The sequence below is a fragment of the Lepus europaeus genome, chromosome 2, assembly GCF_033115175.1.
Source record: "Lepus europaeus isolate LE1 chromosome 2, mLepTim1.pri, whole genome shotgun sequence".
NCBI classification, from domain to species: domain Eukaryota; kingdom Metazoa; phylum Chordata; class Mammalia; order Lagomorpha; family Leporidae; genus Lepus; species Lepus europaeus.
In genome coordinates, this window is record NC_084828.1 from 48,491,136 (window position 1) to 48,515,713 (window position 24,578).

Here is a 24,578-nt window from a genome sequence, read left to right on the forward strand (position 1 = left end):
TATTTTTACACTTTGTGTTTCTGCGTGGGTACAAACTGATGAGATCTTTACTAATTATATACTGAATCGATCTTCTGTATATAAAGATAATTGGAAATGAAAAAAAAAACCTGGTGCAATAATCATTTCTTATCTATTATTTCAAAATACATGTGACTGTTATGGAAGTAGATAATTTATCCTAGGTGCCCTATTGGTGGTTAGGGTACTGTACATCTATTTAGTTGCTTATATTTTAGAAGTATGTTAATTTTTACTTAGTTGGTTGTAAAAAACTTCTTTTAATTTTTATTGGATAACCAAGATCAGATGTATTGCTGTTTAAGTCAGTAAACTACCGGATTATACAGTTACTGAATGTTCTAGCCTTAACAATTTGAGTACCCATGACCATTTTTGTATTAAATATAAAAATATGTATTTTGATGAATTCTAACTCTAGAAGTAGTTTTATGCTTTATGCAAAATAGTAGTGAACCACAATATAAAATGATTCAATTTATGAGAAAAACGTCATTCATGACATAAGATAATTCTCAGTATAAAGGAGTCTTAGCCATGATCTCTGGAGGTGAGATCCTGCTTTCCAAATGTTTGCTGCCTGCTTTCCTAGATCTTTCCTTTATGGTACTTATGAAGACCACAACTACTAGAAGCGAAAAGCTAACTAATATTTAAACAACAATCATCGGTAGCAAAACATCAACAGTCATTTGACAGAAATCTGTTATTTTGCCCCAGGATTTTAAGATTAACCCAGTTTCTTAAAAAGTGTTTGTATTACCACACACAATTTCCATGTTTAGAAATTAATACAGGCAATTAAATTTTACTAAGCTAATTTTAGAACAATAAATTATGAATGTTGGAAGGAAAATGAAACAGAAGAGTCAGCCAACATTGGCAACACTATAGAAATTAATTTAAATTTGTAGCTAGTCAGGACCATATTGTTTACAAATGATGAGGTTTCTATGTGCTTTTGTGCAACTTTAATGAGAAAGAAACATACTTACTTCATTAAGCATTGGCTTTGCTAACTGTAGAAGTAGGAGCAAAATATATCCTGTAAACACACATACTTTTATACATACACACATAATATTCCCTGCACTATGATCCAACAGGTCACCTATTGCTGCAGTCAGTAGAAAGTGAGGCAAAATGAATATAATTACAATTTACAAAATTTTAGCAAACTCTGCATTTGCCTTAGTGTATTGGTGTGAAAACAAAGAAGGCATCAGCTATTGTTTTGCTGCTATTACATATTACCACCAACTAAGTAGCTTAGAATAGCACAAATGGTGTCATTCTGACTATCAGGAGACTAAAAAGGGTCCTGTGAAGCTAAAATCAAGGCACTGGCAGAACTGTGTTCTCCTTGGAGGGACTAGAGGAGAATCTGTTTCCTTTTGAGCTCCCGAAGCGGCCCAAATTCCTTGACTCCTTGTCTCTGGCCAGCAAGCTGTCATTGCAACCTTAACTTCCATCATCACATCTCCATTTGTAATTGTCTTGCCTCCCTCTTTAATTATGAGGACCTTTGTGATTACATTGGACCCACTTGGATAATCCCCCCCATACCTAGGTTTTGGGGATTAGGATATAGACAGTTTTAGATGATCATTATTGTTCCCACCATAGGATGTTATCCCATTAACAGCTCATATCTCTGGTGTCTAGATACGAGTCTTTTTTGTTTGTGTCAGTGATATTATATTTAAATTTATTTTCTTTATTTTGAGAGGTGTACACAGAGAGAGAGAGAGAGAGTAAGTGAAAAACAGACAGATACAGAGCTCCCATCTGCTGCTTCAGTCCCCAAATTCCTGCATTGGGCAGGCTTGGGCCAGACCATATATGGAAGTCAGGAACTCAATCTGGGTCTCCCATGTGGGCTGCAGAGACCTAACTCTGCAGGTCTGCATTAGCAAGAAGCTGGAATCAGGAGCCAGAGCTGAGACTCAGATCTAGGTGCTCGGATACGGGATGCAGGCTTCCTAAGCTCTGTCTTAACTGCCAGCCACTGTGGGCAACATTAGGAGCACAGTGGTAAGTGGGGGAAAGCTACATATAAAAATTATTTCTTAGAGGTTAACAACAAATACTGAAAAATAAGTAGGCCCTCAGTGGTAGGCACCCTTGAAATATTTGTTTAATCAATGAATACATAGGAAGTCTAGAAATTGATACCAAAAAATGTGATTATTTGGAAAGTCCAGGATTAAGTTTTCAGAGAACTCATACCTTAACAGTCAAAATTTAAAAAAATAATAATAAATGATGTCTTTGGGAGAAATTCTGTTCTTTATCCTGCCTACAAATCTCCCCTTTAATTTATATAATCATAGAAATAACTTGCATAGGTGTACAATTAAAAATATAAATGAGCTTCTAGTTAAAAAGAACTTTCTCTTACTACAACTTTACTCCTCAGAGGCAGCTGCTTCTAATTATGTCTGTTCTTATTTTATTCTCCAGGTCACTCCCTAAAACTCTCAAAAGCATTTTTATCCTTTAACTTTGAAAAATTTATCAACTTTAGATATTGGTTACTTCCCTGTTGCTCGGATTGACCTCACTTATCTTAGTCTTCCTTCCTTTTCACACCCTGCACCCTGTTTAATCATACTTTCCCTAGTTTTCTCCCTCATTCAGCTCTGACATTTGGTATTGTCCACTTAGACCTACATTTCTTGTTCTGCTAGTGTTGGAAAGTTACTCTTTAAACACTTGAATCTTTACTTTCTTTCCGTAAAGAGAAATAAAGAGAAATATTTGTTAGCTTTTCTTTTTTATAAAGTAAGTAAGTATGTACCCTCCCTGTCTTCCATTTTCCCTTCCTTTTGCTTTCCCAGTGTCCTAAATAACTATGACATCAAATTCGGTGACATTCTGAGAAACTTCAGCATAGAAATTTTGGGAGGGGGAAGGGTGTACAGACTTTGGCTTGTGAAACACTTACTTCATTTTTTACCCTATGTCCCCCAACTTGATTATAAGCTTTGTGAAGGTGATGTTTCATTGTTATTGTTCTGTTTGGTTCATTAATACATATCTAACAACTAGAACAATGGCAAACACTTAATAGATGCTCAATAAAAAATAATGAATGTGCTATCCCCTTAAAGAATTCTTTCATTCTGAAGTTTCATATCCTTTCTCATCTCTAGAAAATTCTCTTATTTCATTAATTCAGTTCCATATCCCCAAATTCTCTGTATTGTCTTTCTGGTTATCCTGATGGTTAAATTTTGTACTAATCTGATTGACCTTCCCTGTCTCATTTTCAGTCAATCTATTTTTCTACTTTTTTTGGATCGTTTTCTTCAACTTTAACTTCCAGACATTTCTGTAGAATACTTTTTATTTTGGTAAACGTATATTTAATTTCTAAGGGATCTCTTTTGTCCTTTTTTCATGGCATTCTATTATGGATATTATGTTTTTGCTGATCTTTCTGCATTTATTAGGTCTTATATTTAGGAACGAAACAATAAAAGTCCTAGAGGGTTACTTCAGGGTGGGGCATTTTCCTGATACCACTTCATAATGAGCTGCCTGTTGTTCTGGTGAGGGCCCTTCAAAGTAAAATGCAGCAGGTTAAGCTGATGCCTGTGACACTCCATCTGGGAGTGCTGCTTTGAGTCCCAGTTGCACTGCTTTTGATCCAGTTCCCTGCCATTGCACCTGGGAATGCAACAAAAGGCAGCCCAGGTGCTTGGGCCTCTGCCACCCACATTGGAAGCCAGGATGGAGTTCCAGGCTCCTTACTTCAGCTTGATCAAGCCCTGGCCATTGCAGATATCTGGGGACTGACCAAATGATGAAATCTCTCTCCATCTCTCTCCATGAGTGTGTGTGTGTGTGTGACTCTGCCTGTCAAATAAATAGTTAAATCTTTTTTTTTTTTTTTGGACAGGCAGAGTTAGACAGTGAGAGAGAAAGAGACAGAGAGAAAGGTCTTCCTTCCGTTGGTTCACCCTCCAAATGGCCACCACGGCCTGCACGCTGCACCGATCCGAAGCCAGGAGCCATATGTTTCCTATTGGTCTCCTGTGCGGATGCAGGGTCCAAGGACCTGGGTCATCCTTCACTGCACTCCCGGGCCACAGCAGAGAGCTGGACTGGAAGAGGATCAACCAGGACAGAATCCGGTGCCCCGACCAGGACTAGAACCCGGGGTGCCTGTGCCGCAGGCGGAGAATTAGCCTAGTGAGCTGCCGCTCTGGCCAATAGTTAAATCTTTAAAAAAAAAAAAAAGAAAAAAAACCTTTCAATTTTTTAGCTGGTTGTACACCTTATAAATTATGGGATTATGAAATCAAAGCCTTCTTATATGTGCTTTCAATTAATTTTTTTTATTCCCATTGATTCAGAGATGAACGCATTATTCCATGCTCTACCCACTTCATCCTATCCTTAAAAAAAAACAAAAGAACAACTACTCAAACATACGTTTTCTTTTCCATGTTGATATATCTGTTTACTGTTTTCCCAGTCATCCAGGGACAAATGAGAAATACATGTAAGGCTAGAAAACATCCAAAGTTATTGCATTCTGAGTCAGAATTAGGTTACTTTCAAGTATGTTATCTTCTTTCTTTTCAGACCCCTAGTTTCTTTTTAATGTGCATAACTAATCTGCATTTCTCTGATTACGTGCAGGTCTGCTATTAAGGCCTTACGTCCTGGAGGTTTGCTTGTGTACTCAACATGCACACTTTCCAAGGCAGAAAATCAAGATGTGATCAGTGAAATTTTAAACTCCCACAGTAACATCATGCCTGTGGACATTAAAGGAATAACAAAGACTTGCTCCCAAGACTTCACATTTGCTCCCACTGGCCAGGAATGTGGGTTGTTGGTGATTCCAGATAAGGGCAAAGCCTGGGGTCCAATGTATGTAGCCAAATTGAAGAAATCTTGGAGCATGGGAAAATGATGACATGAATATAAAAATGTGAATTTATTATTATATTTATTATTCTGAGCTCTTTACATGTTAATATTTAAATAATTTTGCAGTCATTTCTTCTGTTTGGAATCCTGGTTAGTACATTAGCATCTTAGAATGTAGGCTTAAGAATTTTTCAGGTGGATTTTTTTTCCTAGAAATATATCTGTAGCAAAGATTTAAGCTGGTGCAGATGGTGTTTGTTCTGTATAATAAATCTGCTGTCTTTTACTTGGCATTTTATAGTTAAATTAATCAAGAATACAGGGTTTTTGCATAAAATGTTTAGAACTACATTCTATCCACGATGTTAGGGCTTTGAACCTTTAAAAATGCACAATTGCCAGCACCCTTACCATTTCCCTACTGATCAGATGTACAGATTCTTTCAAGAGTTTTCCCTTTTTCATTGTTCAGAACTGTTTGGTATTCTGAGACTAACATTCTTAAGCAGGACTATTTCTAGTTCTAGCTAAACAAGTTTCTTATTTGCAAAGTTGTTTTCTGTTAAGGACTATCTTCTGTTTACTGCAAAGGTCAGTGACTCTATTGACATCAGCTTTATTTCCCTCCCCCATTTTTTATGTATCTTTTTTTTTTTTTTGTATTCACAAATACAAATTGAAAGGGTAAATTATGCTGAGAAGCCTTTAGAACAGCAGATTCACATGTGCATGTTTGACTTTCGACATTCAGCTTGCAGAATAATGGAGTCTATCCAGCAGGCTATAAAGCAAGTACTTGAAACAAAACCAGAATGATTAATAACTGCAATAACTGAACTATATTTGGAGAGTTTTGTTACATAATTGCAGTCATAATGAGCACTGCAGAATCTGATTATCTTACATTTGCAATCTGGAGGGGCTTTTTATTTCACTCTGTTATAAAAATGTTATATGAATGTATGATGTCACATATTAACTCACAGGAGGGAGATGCCTAATGAGAGTGGATTGTCCTATTACCAAACCCAGTAGCATTTACTAAGTAGCTCTCCCTATTTACATATATTCTGGGATTATTATACACATTTCCTTATGAATACTTAGAGTTTTAGCTTCAGTTTTGGATCATGTGTTTTCTCCAGAAACTGCTTCACTTAGGTCTAAGCAGATTTTTTTCCAACTATTAAGAAGAATAATGGGAACCAGTACTGTGGTACAGCAAGTTAAGCCACCATCTGCGGTGCTGGCATCCCATACAAGCGCCGGTTGAAATCCAGCTGCTCCACTTTCAATCCACTTCCCTGCTAACATGCTTGGGAAAGCAGCAGAAGGTGGCTCAAGTACCTGGGCTCCTGCATCCATGTGGGAGACCTGGGAGAAGCCCCTGGCTCCTGGTTTCGACCTGGTCCAGCCCTGACCATTGCGGCCATTTGGGGAGTGTCTCTGCCTCTCTCTGTAATTCTTTCAGATAAATAAATAAATCTTTAAAAAATAGGCAGCATACTTCAAGATATTGTATCTATTTGGAAATTAGCTTTTTTAATTAAAAAACTTTTCTGATTCTACCAATAAAAATTCTTTAGAAATTGAATATTTTTGAGTTGTTCATTACATTCTACACATTAATCTAGAGACTATTTATTCATATAACTGGGATGACCTAGGAAGAATTTTTTCTGTGTATACTTTCATTCCATTAACCTTTTCTTTACATCTAACTGATAGTTTAAAGTAAAGCTAGATCTTTGAGATACAATCAAATACACTGGCATAATAAAGATTACTGATAATGGGAAAAATAATTTTTTATAATTTGCATATTTTTTTTTCTGTTTGATAGTTTGATACTATCTTTGCTACTATAGGTTTACAAAGCAAATTGCTTCTATGTTAGTTAGTCAGAGTAAATTTTCACTATTGTCTTTGTTGAATTCCATTATTTTCCCAATGTAATACCGTGAAGCTTAATCTGAATACTTAGAATGCCTTGTGTCAGACCTTCCTCTAATTATTGAAAATAGAGTGCATATATATATATATATTTGTGTGTGTATGTGCACATATAACTTTATGACTTACAATAATTGCAATGAAGCAGCTAACATTTACTGACTACTAAACTTAATTGGATTTTTTATATTTGTTGCCTTTTTTGACTTTAAAATAACTCTAGGAATAAGTTTTGTCACTCTCTTTTCTGAATGAAAAACCCAATCTCAGTGCTGTTCATAGCTTGCTAAGACCACACTGGTAAGTAAGGGATAAGGCTATATATGTATTTGTAAAATTTTATCTAAGGTATACAAATTTCATGTATTTTGTATATACAGATTCAGAAGCATAGTGATATTTTCCACCCTATCCTCCCTTCTTCCACGCTCCCACCATTCTTTCTTCTCCCTCTCCTATTCCCATTCTTATTTTTTACAATGATCTATTTTCAGTTAACTTTATACTCATGAGATTAACCATACACTAAGTAAAGAGTTCAACAAGTAGTATGAGGAAAAAAACCACATTGTTTTCAACAGTAGAGTCAGGGCTATTCTTTACTAATTATATACTGAATTGATCTTCTGTATATAAAGATAATTGGAAATGAAAAAAAAAAAACAACCTGGTGTTAAATTGGAAATGGCATAGAAAATTAATTAATTTTAAAAAAATATTATGTAGGATCTCTGTCTTTAATGTGCTGTACACTGTTATTTAATACTATAACTAGTACTCCAACGGTAGTTTTTTCACTGTGTTGCTATATGGGGCAAACTGTTGAAATCGTTACCTAATATATACTAAACTGATCTTCTGTATATAAAGAGAATTGAAAATGAATCTTGATGTGAATGGAAGGGGAGAGGGAGCGGGAAAGGGGAGGGTTGCGGGCGGGAGGGAAGTTATGGGAGGGGGGAAGCCATTGTAACCCATAAGCTGTACTTTGGAAATTTATATTCATTAAATAAAAGTTTAATAAATGAAAAAAAAATCATCTCATCTCAACGTGTCAATTTCACTCCTATAGGTTACCTTTTAGGTACTCTATTAGCTACCTAATACCATATGTTCTCTTTGGAACTACCTTATTTCACTTAAGTATAATGGTTTCCAGTTGCATACATTTTGTTGCAAACTATAGGATTTCATTTTTTTTTTTTACTGCTGTGTACTATATGCCATATATATGTATATATACCATATTTTATGTGTATCTGTATATGTATATGCACAATAATATATATATATATATACATCATACACACACACATACACACATATATATATATGGTGTATATATACCATAACTTATTTATCCAGTCTTTAGTTGATGGACATCTGAGTTGATTCCCTATCTTAACTATTGTGAATTGAGCTTCAATAAACATGGGGGTAGAGATCAGTCTTTTATAAGCTGATTTCTTTTGGTTTGGGTGAATTCTCAGGAGTGGGATGGCTAGGTCATATGGTAGTGCAGTCTTCTGAGGTATCTCCATACTGGCTTCCACAGTGATTACAGTTTACATTCCCACCAACAGTGGATTAGGGTACCTTTTTCCCCATATACTTGCCAGCATTTTTTATTTGTTGATTTCTATATGATAGCCATTCTAATTGGAGTGAAGTAAAACCTCATTGTGGTTCTGATTTGCATTTCTCTGATAGCTAGTGATCCTGAGCATTTTTTCATGTGTTTGTTGGTCATTTGAAAATGCCTGTTCAAGTCCTTTGCCCATTTCTTAACTGGTTTGCTTGATTTGTTGTTGTTTTCTTGAGTTCTATATATATTCTGGTTATTAATCCTTTACCAGTTGAATAGTTTGCAAACAATTTCTCCCATTCTGTCAGTTGCCTCTTGACTTTGCTGAATATTTCTTGATGTTATCCCATTTGTCAATTTTGGCTTTCATTGCCTATACTTCTGGGGTCTTTTCCAAGAAGTCTTGGCCAATGCCAATATATTGCCAAGTTTCCCCAATATTCTTCTGTAGTAATTGGATGGGATTGGGCCACAGATTTAGGTCTTTGATCCATTTGAGGGATTTCTGGGTAAGGTCTAAGGTAGAGGTCTTGTTTCATACTTCTGAGATCCAGTTTTCTCAACACTATTTATTGAAGAGACTTTCCTTGCTCCAGAGACTGTTTTAGCTCTTTTGTCAAAGATTAGTTTGTTGTAGATGTGTGGATTGATTTCTGGAGTTTTTATTCTGTTCCACTGGACTACATGTCTGTTTTTTTTTTTGTTTGTTTGTTTGTTTGGGTGGGTGGTTGCCAGTACCAGTCTTTTTTTTTTTCTTTTTTGAATTTTTTAAAACTTTTATTTAATAAATATAAATTTTGAAAGTCCAATTTTGGATTATAGCAGTTTCCCCCCCCCCCATAGCCACCCTTGCACCCGCAAACCATCCCATGTCCTACTCCCTCTCCCATCCCATTCTTCATTAAGATTCATTTTTCATTATCTTTATATAGCGAAAATCAACTTAGTATATACTAAGTAAAGATTTCAACAATTTGCACACACACAGACACACAAAGTGTAAAGTACCGTTTGAATACTAGTTTTACCATTAATTTGCATAGTACAACACATTAAGGACAGAGATCCTACATGGGGAGTAAGTGCACAGTGATTCCTGTTGTTGATTTAACAACTGACACTCTTAGTTATGACATCAATAATCACCCTAGGCTCTTTTCATGAGTTGCCAAGGCTATGGAAGCCTCTGGAGTTCACAGACTATGACCTTATTTAGACAAGGCCATAATCAAAGTGGAAGTTCTCTCCTCCTTTCAGAGAAAGGTACCATCTTCTTTGATGGCCCGTTCTTTCCACTGGGATCTCACTCACAGAGATCTTTCAGTGTCTTGGCTTTCCATGCCTGACAAACTCTCATGGGCTTTTTAGCCAGATCCAAGTGACTTAAGGGCTGACTCTCAGGCCAGAGTGCTGTTTGGGGCATCTGCCATTCTATGAGTCTGCTGTCTATCCCGCTTCCCATGTTGGATCATTCTCTCCTTTTTAATTTTTTTAACTTTTATTTAATAAATATAAATTTCCAAAGTACAACTTTTGGATTATAGTGTTTTTTTTCCCCCATAACCTCCCTCCCACCCACAACCATCCCATCTCCTGCTCCCTCTCCCATCCCATTCACATCAAGATTCATTTTCAATTATCTTTATATACAGAAGATCAATTTAGTATATACTCAGTAAAGATTTCAACAGTTTGCATCCACACAGAAATACAAAGCATAAAGTACTGTTTGAGTACTAGTTATACCGTTAATTCACATGGTACAACACTGCTTTTGCTGTATCCCATAAGTTTTGATATGTTGTGTTGTTATCCTCTTTTGATTATAACTGGCCTGTAGTGTGTCTTGAAATCTGGTATTGTGATGCCTCTAGCATTTTTTGTTGTATAAGATTGCTTTAGCTATTTGGGGTCTTGGGTTTCCATATGAATTTTAGCATTGAGTTTTCTAGATCTGAGAAGAACATCCTTAATATTTTAATTGGGAGCACGTTGAATCTGTAAATTGCTTTTGTTAGTATGGATATTTTGATGATATTGATTCTTCTAGTCAATTGACATAGAAAATTTTTCCATTTTTTTGTTTTCTTCTATTTCTTTCTTTAATGATTTGTAATTTTCAATGTAGAGATCTTTGGCATCCTTGGTTAAACTTATTCTAAGATTTTAAAATTTTTTTTAAGATATTGTGAATGGATTCATCTTAGAAGTTAGTAGGGCCAATATTAAAAGTGGTTACACAGTTAAGGCTCTTGCCCCAGTGTAGTACTGTTTCACAGAGACTAGATTATAGGAAGCCTCATTGTTATCAACTGTCTTTACCCCTCTTCTTTATTGTTCCCCACTTTTATGTAACTCCCTGCCCCTGGGACATCAAAGGATTAAACTATACTTGGAACAAAACCTTTGAAGCATTTCATACCATGTTCTAAATTTTGTATTTTTGATTATCACACCCAGGTATCTTTCATGGAGGTATTCTGTATCACCCTTTTCTTAGAAGATGCTGAGATGAAGAACAGAAATTTGAAGCAGCCTTGCAATATCAGTGGGAAAGCAAATACTAATTGATATTACTTTCTGTATTGCTGAGTTGCTTTCAAATAGCTTTGTAACAATTTAGGTTGCTTATGAACCTAAATTTCTGCCATCAGAGTGCTGAATAAGCACTAGTTTTAGAAATAGACTGAATAAATGTAATGCACTTACATGATTTGTACAGAATTTTCAAAGCATCAGATATTATCTATGTATTGGAAACAAAGTGGCCTACAGTTCATTATTCTATTGAATATACCCATATAACTTTATTCTCAAGATTACATATTACTCTCTTAACGGTATTGTGAAAAATATTCTTTACTACAACGTAAAATAATAGCTACATGAACACTTCCTACATGACTAAATAATCACAAATCTAATAGACCCTTATCTGAAAGGATTTTATGCCTGGAGGATAAGCATCAGAGACTGCATAGACTAATGAAACTCATCTGGAATACAAAGAGAAAATTGGAACCAATAGCAACAATTTTATTAGTTGCCAAGAAATCCTTTGATGCAATTCAGTGGGACTACTTATATGTTAAGAAAATTTGGCTTTAGGGACAAATAGAGCAGATAGCACAATTTATTTTCAACCCATTTATATGGTTCAAATCAATGGTTTACAATCTCCCTTTCTCTTCCTTATTGCTGCACTGGCGAGGAAGTAAGTATGATGCCCATTACTGCTGTTAGTCTTCAGGCTGACTCTGATGCTATAATACACACAGATCCCAAAGGGATCTGAAGAATATTCAGATGGAGGTTCACAAGTTAATTAATATGTGCTGATAATCTAGTACTGGTGCTGAAAGCTCTAACAGCATCTGTCCTGGAAACATTAAAAGTAATGTCAGAATTTTGAATGGCTGCAGGCTGCACAGTCAATGGGAAGAATCAGAAATACTATCGTGACAGAATATTTTCTATTAATATTACTACTGTGTGACATTTAAAATAAAATAAAATTTAAAAAGAATTGATTTGGATTCTTATTGGTAATGACTAAATAATAAAGTAAGCAAAATATTTTTAAAATGAACTGTGAATTGATGCTAAATCACTAAATCTGAGGAGGACTAAACCTTGTTAAAGTGCATACCTCTTTAAGATTTAATTCGCTAAGATTTAATTCGCTAAGTCAAATTCTAACTCCATACCTTTCTGTAACTTTTTATAAATGAAGAAATCAATTTCTTCAGTCAAGTGAGACTATATAGTCTTGTTGAAACCCAGTGAAAGCATATGCTGCCTTAGAAAAAGGATTGTCTGCTTCATTGGATGCTGTTTAATGGTATACGTCATGACTCAATTAAGCTTGCTATGGCTTGTCAAAAGGAATTTTCCACTGCATATTGCTATGGAAGAGCCTATTACACACAAATAACTACACAACCTTGCATAATCAACAGACTGAAAACGTATGATCCATTGAAAAATATGAAAGAGCACCATAGTAGCCAGCTTCTTTCCAGTTCATGAAAACAAATGGCAATAAAGTTGCAGATATTAATGAAAATGGACAAAATTCAGATGGATTAGCAAGGGTGAAAATAAAAAAGGTTTTTACAATTGTTAAGGTTATGGAGAAAACCATTCTTCGTTTATTCATCCAAATATGGTGTTAGTAACCTTTCTAAAATGGTAAATCTTTTCTTGCTTGGGTATTATAATAATCAGTGGGATGAAGGGTAGTGGAATAAGAGGCCTGGATGACTTGTGCTGACTCATGAATTGATGTTAATAAAGAAGGTTTACTGTGGGCCATACCTTTAACTGCCAACTCTCAAGAAAAGAAAGGGGGTCAGGATATTGTCATGACAGGTAGCTCTGGTGCCACTGGAAATTGTTGTATGTGATAACCTTTGGCCATGAACAGTCCGCATGCTAGAGATCCCTTTTAAATTAATCATAAAACTTAAATGTAAGTCCTAGATGATAACAGAATGTGCTTAATTAATACAGCAACCCTAGACAAATTAAATTGTATTCTTCAACAAAAGATTACTGTGTCATGTATACTAATATGGATAATCTCTATTGAGTCTTCCGTAAGAATCTGTAACTGCCTGTACCCCTGGATGCAGTATTTTCAGCTACCTGATTACCTTATCCTTACAAAGGTAATGCAGTAGCTCCCTTTTCTGTCCCACAGAATTGAATTGGCACAAGCAGCCTCATACATCAGAAGAGGTGATTTTCTTTTAAATGAGAAAAAGGTTAAGTGGAATTTGGGATATCACTCAGGAATAGGACCAAGACTGAGTCAGTCAAGCAAGCATATTTCGGGAGCAAGGGACAATACAATAAAGCATACAGAGCTTAGGATACACTATCACAAAACGCATTACAACTCCCAACAAAGTTTAGTTCTCTATCAAGTCATGCCCTCTATAATCACGGAGGAGTTTACTGTCTAACTCATACATTCTCTGTTCAAACTTGCCAACTTCCAGGTTGAATTCAACATCTCTGTGGAAAACCTACACAAGATCCTACCTTCCTGGTTTCTTAATTGCCTCTCCTTCAGCAGCTTTTGTCTCCATTATCTTCAGTACTCAGATTTCTGGGTATTCCCTGGAACATGAATTATCAAGAGCTACCTTTTCCAGTGGACCTTTTTGTGTGATGTGAGTGTTTTCTTCATCCTATCCAATATGTACATTATGAGAGCCTATTTGAAATGTGGCAAATGCAACACTAAGGAACATCCTTTCAATTGATTTAAATGTAAATAGCCACATGTAGCTATAGCTAAGCACAGATCTGGACAGCACAGATCTAGAATTTTTCCACTTAAGAAAATTTAATATCAGTACTTTTTATTTCATCTTTATCAATCATTTTTAACATAAAGTAATTCTATTTGCTTGACACCTGTTTTTATACCTTTGTTCTCAGAGATTATCCTTTCTGCTCCTGGTTTTCTTTCTTTTTCCACCCTGGCCTTATGATTGATTCTTTAAAACTTTTCTTTCATGGAGTTCTCATCTTCTTCCTGCTCTTACAGTAACATCCCACTTGATATTTAAACTTACCATCCTGTGGCCGGTGCTGTGGCACAGCAGGTTAAAGCCCTGCCTGAAGCGCCAGCATCCCATATGGGCACCGGTTCTGGTCCCAGCTGCTCCACTTCTGATCCAGCTCTCTGCTATGGCCTGGGAAAGCAGTAAAAGATGGCCCAAGTCCTTGGGCCCCCACACCCATGTGGGGCTTCAGATTGGCGCAGCTCCGGCCATTGCAGCCATCTGGGGAGTGAACCAGCGGATGGAGGACCTCTCTCTCTCTCTCTCTCTCTCTCTCTCTTCATCTCTATCTCTCTCTGTAACTCTGTCTTTCAAATAAATAAAAATAAAAATCTTAAAAAATAAAAACTTGCAATCCTATTCTGTAGTCCCATAGTTCATTCTTCTACTAATAATAACAATGGCTGAACATCGTTCAGAACAAAAAGAAAATCATGTTGCAATACAAATTGATATCCTACAGATTTACACAACTGTACAGGTTACACCACAAATTCATGCACACATACCTCTCCTTAGATTTTTATACTCAATAAATTTGTCCATTCCTTGGCTAGCTTCCTTTTTCATTTCCATGAGTGACTTTTCCAAACTTTACATCTCTCTTATATAAACACTTCTTTCTTTCAGAAAATGTCCCTACCTTCCAGTTCTTTGGGAAAATTGTGGCCTTCAGAGTGAACACCTTACTTCTAACTCTCCTGATTCATACTCTTCTCTTCATTTTATTTAAAGGTACTGCCATCTGTCCATCTGTGACACAAGTCAGAGACTTGAGAGAGTCATGTTCTCTTTCCTCTTCACTCTTGTCTAGATGACAAACAAGTCCTACCTTTTATTATTGTCATTGTTGTTATTTTCTCTTAGTGCCTTTGGCGTTGCCTTAGTTAAAGTGACCGGGGCTGTTGGATTTTCTTTCCACCTGATGCTCACAACTCCAAATGTACACTATTGCTACCAAAGTGCTCTTCCTACAAAATCCTATCAAGTCATTCTCCTGCTTAAAAATTCTTCAGTAACTCCCCACTATCTGCAGGATGAGATCTAAGATCTTAGCATTTCATACAAGGCCTTCTTGCCTTGAAATCTGGGTCTTTCCTTATTTCATGAATTACATCTTCTTTTTACTTTTTTCATCAAAATTTGAATAATCCTACTGAGGAAATCTAATTTCCAAAATGGTTAAAGTGTCCCAGTTCCTTAGTTGGGATGTCCTTTAAGTAACTTGCCCCAAGTTTCCCTCTATAATTAGCTAGAATTCTACTAGGGAACCTCACGTTATTTTGTATAGTTATCCAGATATCTTAAAATATATTCTTTTTTGTTGTTGTTGCTCTAGTATCTTGTCTGGCTATACTACAGGTATATTTTAGGCTGAAATACTGTTTTTCCGTAGTGAATTGAAAGAATAGTCAATCCACTTTCAGAAGCTTGTGCCTTGTATTGAAAGATGTAAATTAAATAGAGAATCCACTATCTTACAGGCATGCTTAGGCATGCATACATATGGGAAAATTTCAAAATGAAATAGGCTCAATAATAAGGTTGGAATGTCAATGGATAAATCCATAATTGTCTTCCGGAGGACACTTCAAACCTGCAAGGAATATCCAAGGGCAGAACAGCAGATGAGAATATCCTAAAATAGAAAAAGGAATTGTACTTCAGCATATCAAGGACAGTCAAAAATAGATTATTAAAGTAGCACCTTAATAAACTATAGAAAAATCTTGTTCTTTATAAGCTCATCACTTACCACAAAAGGTTTTTTTGTAAATGTGAAAATTAGTGTGATCTAGAATGAATTTTGCCTTAATTTGATCTGTGACAATAAACAGATCCCAAACTTTCTTTTTTTAAACTACTAGAACTTACAAATGAATTTATTAAAGTTATAGAATATAAAGGCAATACATAAAGCACTGTTGTATCTGTATATATGAACAAAAGGAAATTAAAATTTAAAATATCACCACTAATAGAAATAACTTGGGAATAAACCTGACAAAGGAGGTATAACACACTTACACTGTAAATTGCAAAGTAATAGTGAAAGAAATTTAAAACATAATGAAGAGATGTGCCATTTGTATAGACAGAAAACCCAACATGGAGTTTTCTTTAGAACTAGACATTGAGAAACTGATTCTATATTGTACTGATATTCATGAAAGATGTAAAAAGCATGAATTTTAAGTGCTCTCAAAATAAAAAAAAAACCTATCTGAGGTAATGCACTTGTGAATTAGCTAGATTTAGCCATTTCAAAAAGTATAAATACTTCAAAACATCACACAAGATAAATACATATAATGTTAGCTGCCAAATAAAAATTTTTTAAAATCATATGAAAATGCAAAGGACTTAAAATAACCAAAACAACTTTGAGAAGAGGACAAAGATAGAAGGCTAACTTTACTTTTGTTTCTTTTTTTTTAAGAAAGCTTTTATTTAATGAATACAAATTTCATAGGTACAGCTTTAGGAATATAGTAGTTCTCTCCATACCCGCCTTCCCACCCTGACTCCCGTCCCACCTCCTACTCCCTCTCCCATCCCATTCTTCATTAAGATTCGTTTTAAAGTAACTATATACAGAAGAGCAACTCTATACTAAGTAAAGATTTCAACAGTTTGCACCTACACAGACACACAAAGTATAAAGTACTGTTTGGAAACAAGTTTTGGGGCCGATGCTGTGGTATAGCAGGTAAAGCGCCCTCCTGCAGTGCCGGCATCCCATATGGGTGCCGGTTCGAGTCCTGGCTGCTCCTCTTCTCAACCAGCTCTCTGCTATGGCCTGGGAAAGCAGCAAAAGATGGCTCAAATCCTTGTGCTCCTGCACCCACACTGGAGACCCAGAAGAAGCTCCTGGCTCCTGGCTTTGGATTGGCACAGCTCCGGCCGTAGCGCCCAATTGGGGAGTGAATCAGCGAATAGAGGACCTCTCTCTCTCTGCCTCTCCTCTCTTTGTGTACCACTGACTTTCAAATAAATAAATAAATCTTAAAAAAAAAATTTACTGTTAATTCTCATACTACAACTCATTTTATTTTATTTTTTTAGATTTATTTGTTTATTTGAAAGAGTTACACAGAAAGAGAGAAGTCTTCCATCCATTGGTTCCCTCCCCAGTTGGCCGCAATGGCTGGAGCTGCACTGATCCGAAGCCAGGAGCCAGTAGGTTCTTGTGGGTCTCCCACATGGATGCAGGGCCCAAGGACTTGGGCCATCTTCTACTGCTTTTCCAGGCCATAGCAGAGAGTTGGATCAGAAGTGGGGTAGCCGGGACTCAGACCAGCACCCATATGGGATGCCAGCACTGCATATGGGATGCCAGCACCCATATGGGATGCCAGCGCTGCTACACCACAGCGCTGGCCCAGTGTACAACTCATGAAGGACAGAGGTCCTACATGGTGAATAAGTGCACAGTGACTCCTGTTGTTGATTTAACAGTTGACACGCTCATTTATGATGTCAGTGATCACCCAAGGCTCTTGATGTGAGCTGCCAAGGCTATGGAAACCTTTTGAATCTACAAACTGTCAGTAAGATCCCAAACTTTCTAAACTTTGACTGCCTAATCTTTAAAAGAGATTATCTCTAAGTAAATTGAATACATATTTTGAAACAATACTGTATTTCAGGGACTGTTCTAGGTATTTACATGCTTGTCATCTTGCATTTATTTAAAGATTTTTTTATATTTGAAAGGCAGAGTGACAGAGGTGGAGAGACATACATGGCAGGAGGTGGGGGAATATGAGATCTTCCATATATTGGTCCACTCCCTAAATGCCCACAACAGCCAGGAACCAGGAGGGTCTTTCACATAGGTCACAGGAATCCAAGCACTTGTGCCATCATCTACTATTTGCCAGGCACACTGGCAGGAAGCTAGATTGGAAGCACAGCTTAGCAAGGACTCAAACTAAGCACTCCAATATGGGATGTTTACATCCCAAGCTAACCTGCTGCACTAAAACACCCATCCTACACTTATCACTTTATTGAATCCGCTCTTGGAAAAATTATCTTTCCTATAACTGAGGTAGAGGCAAAGGGATAATACCCTGTACAAAAGTCAAGGAAGAAAGTAAAAGGCCAAGGGGGGAAAACCAATATAAGTCATGGTTTAACGGAAGAATAAGGTACAAGTAGGGAAGCTTACTGACAATGGAGTGGCAGCTGTAAGAACCTAGTTGAAGTGGACAACTGGATATGTTCACATTCTTGGCAATTGCATTCATTTTGCTAAACTGGCATTTCTGTTATGCCAACATCCCAGAAAGCCCAATTGTCTGTTTCCCTTTCACTGCAAACCAGTCTCTTTGCAAGTATTACGTCAGTTTTATCTATATCAAATTTGTTAATAAGAGTGTCTTCAAAAAGTTCACAGCAAATGCATGTTAGTGAAAACTGCACATGGCTTTTATTTTTTCACCAAATAAACATTATTTAATTCATTTTTTAAGAAATTTGAAACAGCCACTTATACATTACCCCTTTTTTAAAAAAAACACCTCTAGGGTTCTGGTGTTGTATTAAAATTTTTTGGGGGAAATGAACAAATAGAACTACATATAAAATTTTTTAAATCTATAGTTTTGTACAATGCTAAAACCCACAAAGCTATAAGAATTTTTAACAGTTGAAAAAGTAAAATAGAGGGCCCAGTGCTGTGGTGCAGTGGGTTTAGGTACCACCCACAGCCTCGGCATCCCAAATGGGCCCCCTTTCAAGATCCAGCTGCTCCACTTCTGATCCAGCTCTTTAATTGTGCACCTGGGAAAGCAATGGAAGATGGCCGAGGTTCTTAGGACCCTGGTCACATGTGAGAGATCTGAATGAAGCTTTTGGCTCCTGCCTTGGCCTGGCCCAGCCCTGGCCATTGCTGCTGTTTGGAGAGGGAACCACAGCATGGAAGATTCTCTTTCTCTTTCTCTCTCTGTTACTCTGCCTTTCAAGTTAATTAATTAATTAATAAAAAGTAAGATAGGTAGTGTTTATTTAACATCCTAGATGATGCTGTCCTGTTGAAATTATGTTGCCACATAAAATCTAAACATGGCAGTTACTATTAAGATCTAGTAGGGCAGTATATTTCAAGTATTGTTCTTGTGATTTCTCAGTTGTTCCATCAGTTTTCTCTATTTTAACTGCCAAAAAAAAACCCCTTCATTTTCATGATGTCCTGTGATGCCATTTTGTCTCCAACTTTCAGAATCTATATATTAAAAAATAGCTTCTGTATTTAAAAGTTATTATTTTATGAATACTAAAATAATATTGCCTTGACAATGACAGAAATGCTTTCTTTTTTTTTTAAGATTTTGTTTATTTATTTGAGAGTCGAGTTATAGACAGTGAGAGAAAGAGACAGAGAGAGAGGTCTTCCATCAAGTGGTTCACTGCCGGAGCTGGGCCAATATGAAACCAGGAGCCAGGAGCTTCTTCAGGGTCTCCCACAGGGGTGTAGGGGCCCAAGCACTTGTGCCATCTTCCACTGTTTTCCCAGGCCATAGCAGAGAGCTGGATCAGAAGAGGAGCAGCTGGGACTAGAACTGGTGCCCATATGGGATGCTGGTGCTGCAGGAGGAGGATTAACCTGCGCCACAGTGCCAACGCCTAAAAATGCTTTCTAAAGCATTTTCTTTTCTTTCTATTTTTTTTTTAATTTATTTGACAGGCAGAGTTAGACAGTGAGAGAGAGACAGAGAGAAAGGTCTTCCTTCCGTTGGTTCACCCTCCAAATGGCCAGTACGGCTGGAGCTACGCTGATCTGAAGCCAGGATCCAGGTGCTTCCTCCTGGTCTCCCATGTGGGTGCAGGGGCCCAAGCAGTTGGCCATCCTCCACTGCCTTCCCGGGCCACAGCAGAGAGCTGGACTGGAAGAGGAGCAACCAGGACTAGAACCCGGTGCCCATATGGGATGCTGGCGCTGCTGGCGGAGGATTAACCAAGTGGGCCATGGCTCCGGCCTCCTAAAGCATTTTCTATCAACCATCCATCAAGATGAGGCAGAGCATAGGTACCTTATATTTGTAAAAATTTAGAAGTGTGTTACTTCCCTTGACTTTTAGTTTGCCAGGAATGGTAACCAGGACCTGCCATCTGCTCTTGACAGCTTTGCCTCCTAACCCATAGCCAACATACATGAGTGCAACTTTATCCTCTTCAACCAAGCTTGGTGTCCACTGGGAGCTCTACTTCCTAGAAAATGGCATCCCTCCTCATGGCCAGATGCCAAGTGACAAGACCGGTGGGTGAGGAGAAAACTCCTTCAACATCTTCAGTGAGACCAACGTTGGCATGCATGATCCCTTGGCATTGTTTGTAGACCTGAAGCCTATGGCTGTTGAGTAAGTTCTCACCAGCACTACTGCCAGCACTTCCACAGGCAAGAAAGATGACTGCCAATAACTATGCCCATGGGCACTACACCATTGGCAAGGGGATCATTGACCTCATCTTGGACCAGATTTGCAAACCAGCTGACCAGTGTCCAAGCCTGTGGGCTTCTCAGTTTTCCACAGCTTTGGTTGGGGGGATAGGTTCTGGGTTTACTTCCATGTTGATGGAATGTCTCTCTGTCAATTACAGCACAAATCCAAGCTGGAATTTGCCATCTACCCAGTCCTCCAGGTTTCCACAGCTGTGGTGAAGCCCTACATCTCCATGCTCAACACTCACACCACCCTGGAGCACTCTGTGCCTTCATGGTAAACAATGAGGCCATCTATGACATCTGTCGTAGAAATCTCAATATTATGTACCCAACCTACACTAATCTGAACTGCCTTAATAGCTAGATTATGTCATCTATCACGGCTTCCCTCTGGTTTGATGGAGCCCTGAATGTTGATGTAACAGAATTCCAGGCCAACCTGGAGCCCTATCCCTGCATACACTTCCCTCTGGCTACATATGCCCCTGGCATCTCTGCTGAGAAAGCCTACCATATCAGAGATTACCAGTGCTTGCTTTGAGCCAGCTAACTAGATGGTGAAAATGTGACCCTTACATGGCTTCATAATTACATGGCTTCGTCCCTGGTAGTCCATGGCGACGTGGTTCCCAAAGATGTCAATGCTGTCATAACCACCTTTAACATCAAGAACAGCATCCATTTTGTGGTTTGGTGCCCCATTGGCTTCAAAATCAGTATTAATTACCATCCTCCAACTGTGGTGCCCAGTGGAGACCAGCCAAGGTGCTGTGAGGTGTGAGCATGCTGAGCAACACCATGAGCTTTGTTAAAGCCTGGGCTCACCTAGACCAAAAGTTTGACCCGATGTATGCCAAGTGTGCCTTTGTTCATTGGTATGTGGGTTGAGGGGATGCAAGAGAGAGTTTTCTGAAGCTTGTGAGGACATAACTGTCCAAGAGAAGGATGATGAGGAGACTGGTGCGGATTCTGTTGAAGGAGAGGATGAAGGTGGAGGAGAGAAATGCTAATTTTCCATTCCTTTCAGCCCTACAGCATGTCATAATCTCTGAACTTCAGCTTCAACATTAGCTGACACCCATTAGACTTTTCTTACTACATTGTCTTCACTCAACTGTAATAATGTCTGTTTTTTTCTATGTGAACCTGTAAGCTATTTCCATCAATCTGAAAGTAAAGGCTTTACAAAAATTGGAATAGCATCAAAATAGAATATAAAATTAACCAGATTCTCATGGGGAGCTTCATTTGCTGAGAATCACCTGGTAATCCACAAATCCTTGTGCTTCAGTCTGAGAAACCCTGCTCTGCTCTTAAAAAAAATATAGAGTTTCCTCTAACAAATGTTTCTCAGAAGATTTTCCAGTAGAAAGAACGGCACAATGAAGTCATACTTTGAATAAAAGGATAGAACATATTTGGTGCACAACCTTTCCCTACAGATATTTCTTTCCAGGCCAGGAGAAGGTTTTTCCTTTCTATAGAGAGGGTGGTCATGCAATTTATCATCCAAACAGGACATTTTTGAGAGTGGAAGGGCAAGCTATTAATAATTATACCAGGACAACTATGTAACCAGAACTGTCTAAGACACATGGCCATCCTAAATGTGGTGCATGGGGCAGAGAGAGAGGTCATTCATGCACTGAATAGATCAAATAGATTTCATGCTTCATAGGAAATGCTTTTGTCCTTCCTGTATATTTTCTGCGGTCACCCTCTGCAGAAATGATATACTCCCATTCTCGGCACAAATAAAAACCTCTTCATTTACAAAGTAACTTCCTTACTACTTCTCTCCCAGAAATTTAAAGTGTGAGAGTTTCATTTTATTCACCAACTCAAAGTGTATTCCATGCACCCTCTAATGACTTCAGTCTGATTCTCTTGATGGAGCATTTGACAAGATCCCAGCTGAGATAGCTGATAGTTGAAATGAATAGTCAGTGTTAGAGCAGTGCTTTTAAAATTGTTTTTAAAACAATATGGATTACACTTATAAGATATAAAACCATAGACATAAAAATGTTTTACTAAACAATATGCTTGTTTAGACTTGAGACATAAATACACACACACACACACTCTCTCTCTCTCCCATATACATTTTTAGACTGGTTATGATTGACTCAATTAATTTCACGACCCACTAATGGTTTATACTATATAATTTGAAAGCCACTGCTAACCAGCCTTTCTCTTCTGTGTATAGTTAAATACGTACATAAATGTACTATGTTAATTTATTTCTATGTGTTTTTACAGAACTTCAATTTACTACTTTACCTTTGTTGAAGTAAAATCTATTTCAGCATTTAATAAAATCCTTTGTAAGCTGATGTGTACTATCATCCCTCCCACTCACCCCCCCCCCACATCTAATATGACTATAATTATTAACTTCTCTTGGATCTCAGAAAATGTTTTCAGGTTTCTTGGTCTAGTAAATCATATAATTTCCCATTTGCTTTGGGTGCTGAGAAACATAGCTAAATTGTGTAGTCATTTACAGAAACTGACTGTGTTTTATCCCTTTATCTAGATGATTCTCCATATGGCTTTTATTCCCTCTTTAATAAATGATCTTATGGTGGAAGAAGAGGCAGACCTTATGGTACATTGGATTAAGCTACAGTATGGAATGCCCACCTCCCACATCAGAGTACCAGCGCAGGTCCCAACTACTCTGCTTCTAATCCACCTTCCTGCTAATGCATCCTAGGAGATAACAGATGCTGACTCAAGTGCTTGGGTTGCTGACACTCATGTGGGAGACCTACGTGGAATTCTGGACTCTTTGGCTTCAGCCTGGCCCAGCCCTGGCTATTGAGGGTATTTGGAGAGTGAACCAGAGGATGGAAAATCGATTTCTCATTCACATTCTCTCCCTGTCACTCTACCTTTCAAGTAGATGAAAACAAAAAATTTTGAAAAAGAGTGTATGTATCCAAGTCAAACTGCCTGAATTTGAATTCTATGCCACTTTTTAGTTGAATAAAGTTGAGACGTTACCTAACTTCTTAGTATCTTAGAGCTTAGTTTCCTCATGAGTAAAATTAGAATAATCAATAGAACTAATAACTATAACATCTATATTTATGTTTTTTGTGAGAACTAATTGAGATAATACTTTTAAGAGCTAAGAATTTTTCAGTTTATGATAAGTAGGAAAATAAATAAGCTACTACTATTTTTAAAACATATTATTTATTTTAATGACAGAGTTACAGAAAGACAGAGAAAGAAAGAGGGAGGGAAGGAAATATAGAAAGAGAAATCTTCCATAAGCTGTTTCACTTCCCAAAAGGCTGCAATGACAGAGACTGGGCAGGGTCAAAGGCAGGAGCCAGCAGCCAGGAGGTTAATTTGGGTGTCCCACCTGGGTGCAAGCACTTGGGTCATCTTCTGCCACATTACAGGCACACTAGCAGGAGACTGAATTGGAAGTGGAGCTTCTGGGACTCGAACCAGCATGCAAAGTGGATGCTGGCATTGGAGATGGTAGTTTAACTCACTGCGTCACAACACTGGCCCTAAACCTATTACGATCATCCTAAATAGAACTAGTTAAATAATACTATGCACTCATACAATTGGATAAGTCTGGCTATTTTTGAATAAAATAAAACTTAAATATATGGTTAGAGAATTATCTCCAAGATATAATGTTTTTTGAAGATTTATTTTCTAAATTTATTTGAGAGGCAGAATCACAGACAGAGAGAGGGAGAGACAGATCTTCCAACCATTAGTTCACTTCCCAAATGGCCAGAGTTGGGCGGATCTGAAGTCAGGAGCCAGAAGCTTCTTCCAGCTCTCCCACATGGGAGGAGGGGCCCAAGCACTTGGGTCATCTTCCACTGCTTTCCCAGGCCACAGCAGAGAGCTGGATAGAAGTGGAGCAGCTGAGACAAGAACAAACACCGCAGGCGGAGGCTTAAACTACTACACCACAGCACCGGCCCTCTAAGATACAATATTAAGAGCAAATCAAGGCATGCAAGGCTGGCTTTTATATTCTTAGACTGCTCCTGAAAGAATATACAAGAAACTAGTAGGTAGTTGCCTGTGGATTGGGGAACAGAAGTGAGAAATATACTGGCATCCTGTG

The 24,578-nt window shown here is 37.6% G+C and overlaps 1 protein-coding gene across 5 annotated transcripts in view; it reads left to right on the forward strand.

The window, feature by feature from the left end:
• NSUN3 (NOP2/Sun RNA methyltransferase 3) overlaps nucleotides 1-24,578 on the forward strand; it is a 277,672-nt gene that overhangs the window by 72,286 nt on the left and 180,808 nt on the right. Inside the window, exon 8 of one of the 5 annotated variants that reach the window (XR_009867537.1) lies at nucleotides 4,672-4,724. The exons of 3 other annotated variants lie outside the window; for them this stretch is intronic. Coding sequence is in view for 1 of the 2 variants with exons in the window: in XM_062206701.1 (XP_062062685.1) it covers nucleotides 4,672-4,948 (277 nt within the window). In the remaining variant the exon portion in view is untranslated. Of the gene's footprint in view, nucleotides 1-4,671; nucleotides 7,690-24,578 lie in introns of those variants that run through there. One more of the 5 variants, XM_062206701.1, reaches the window with a different exon arrangement.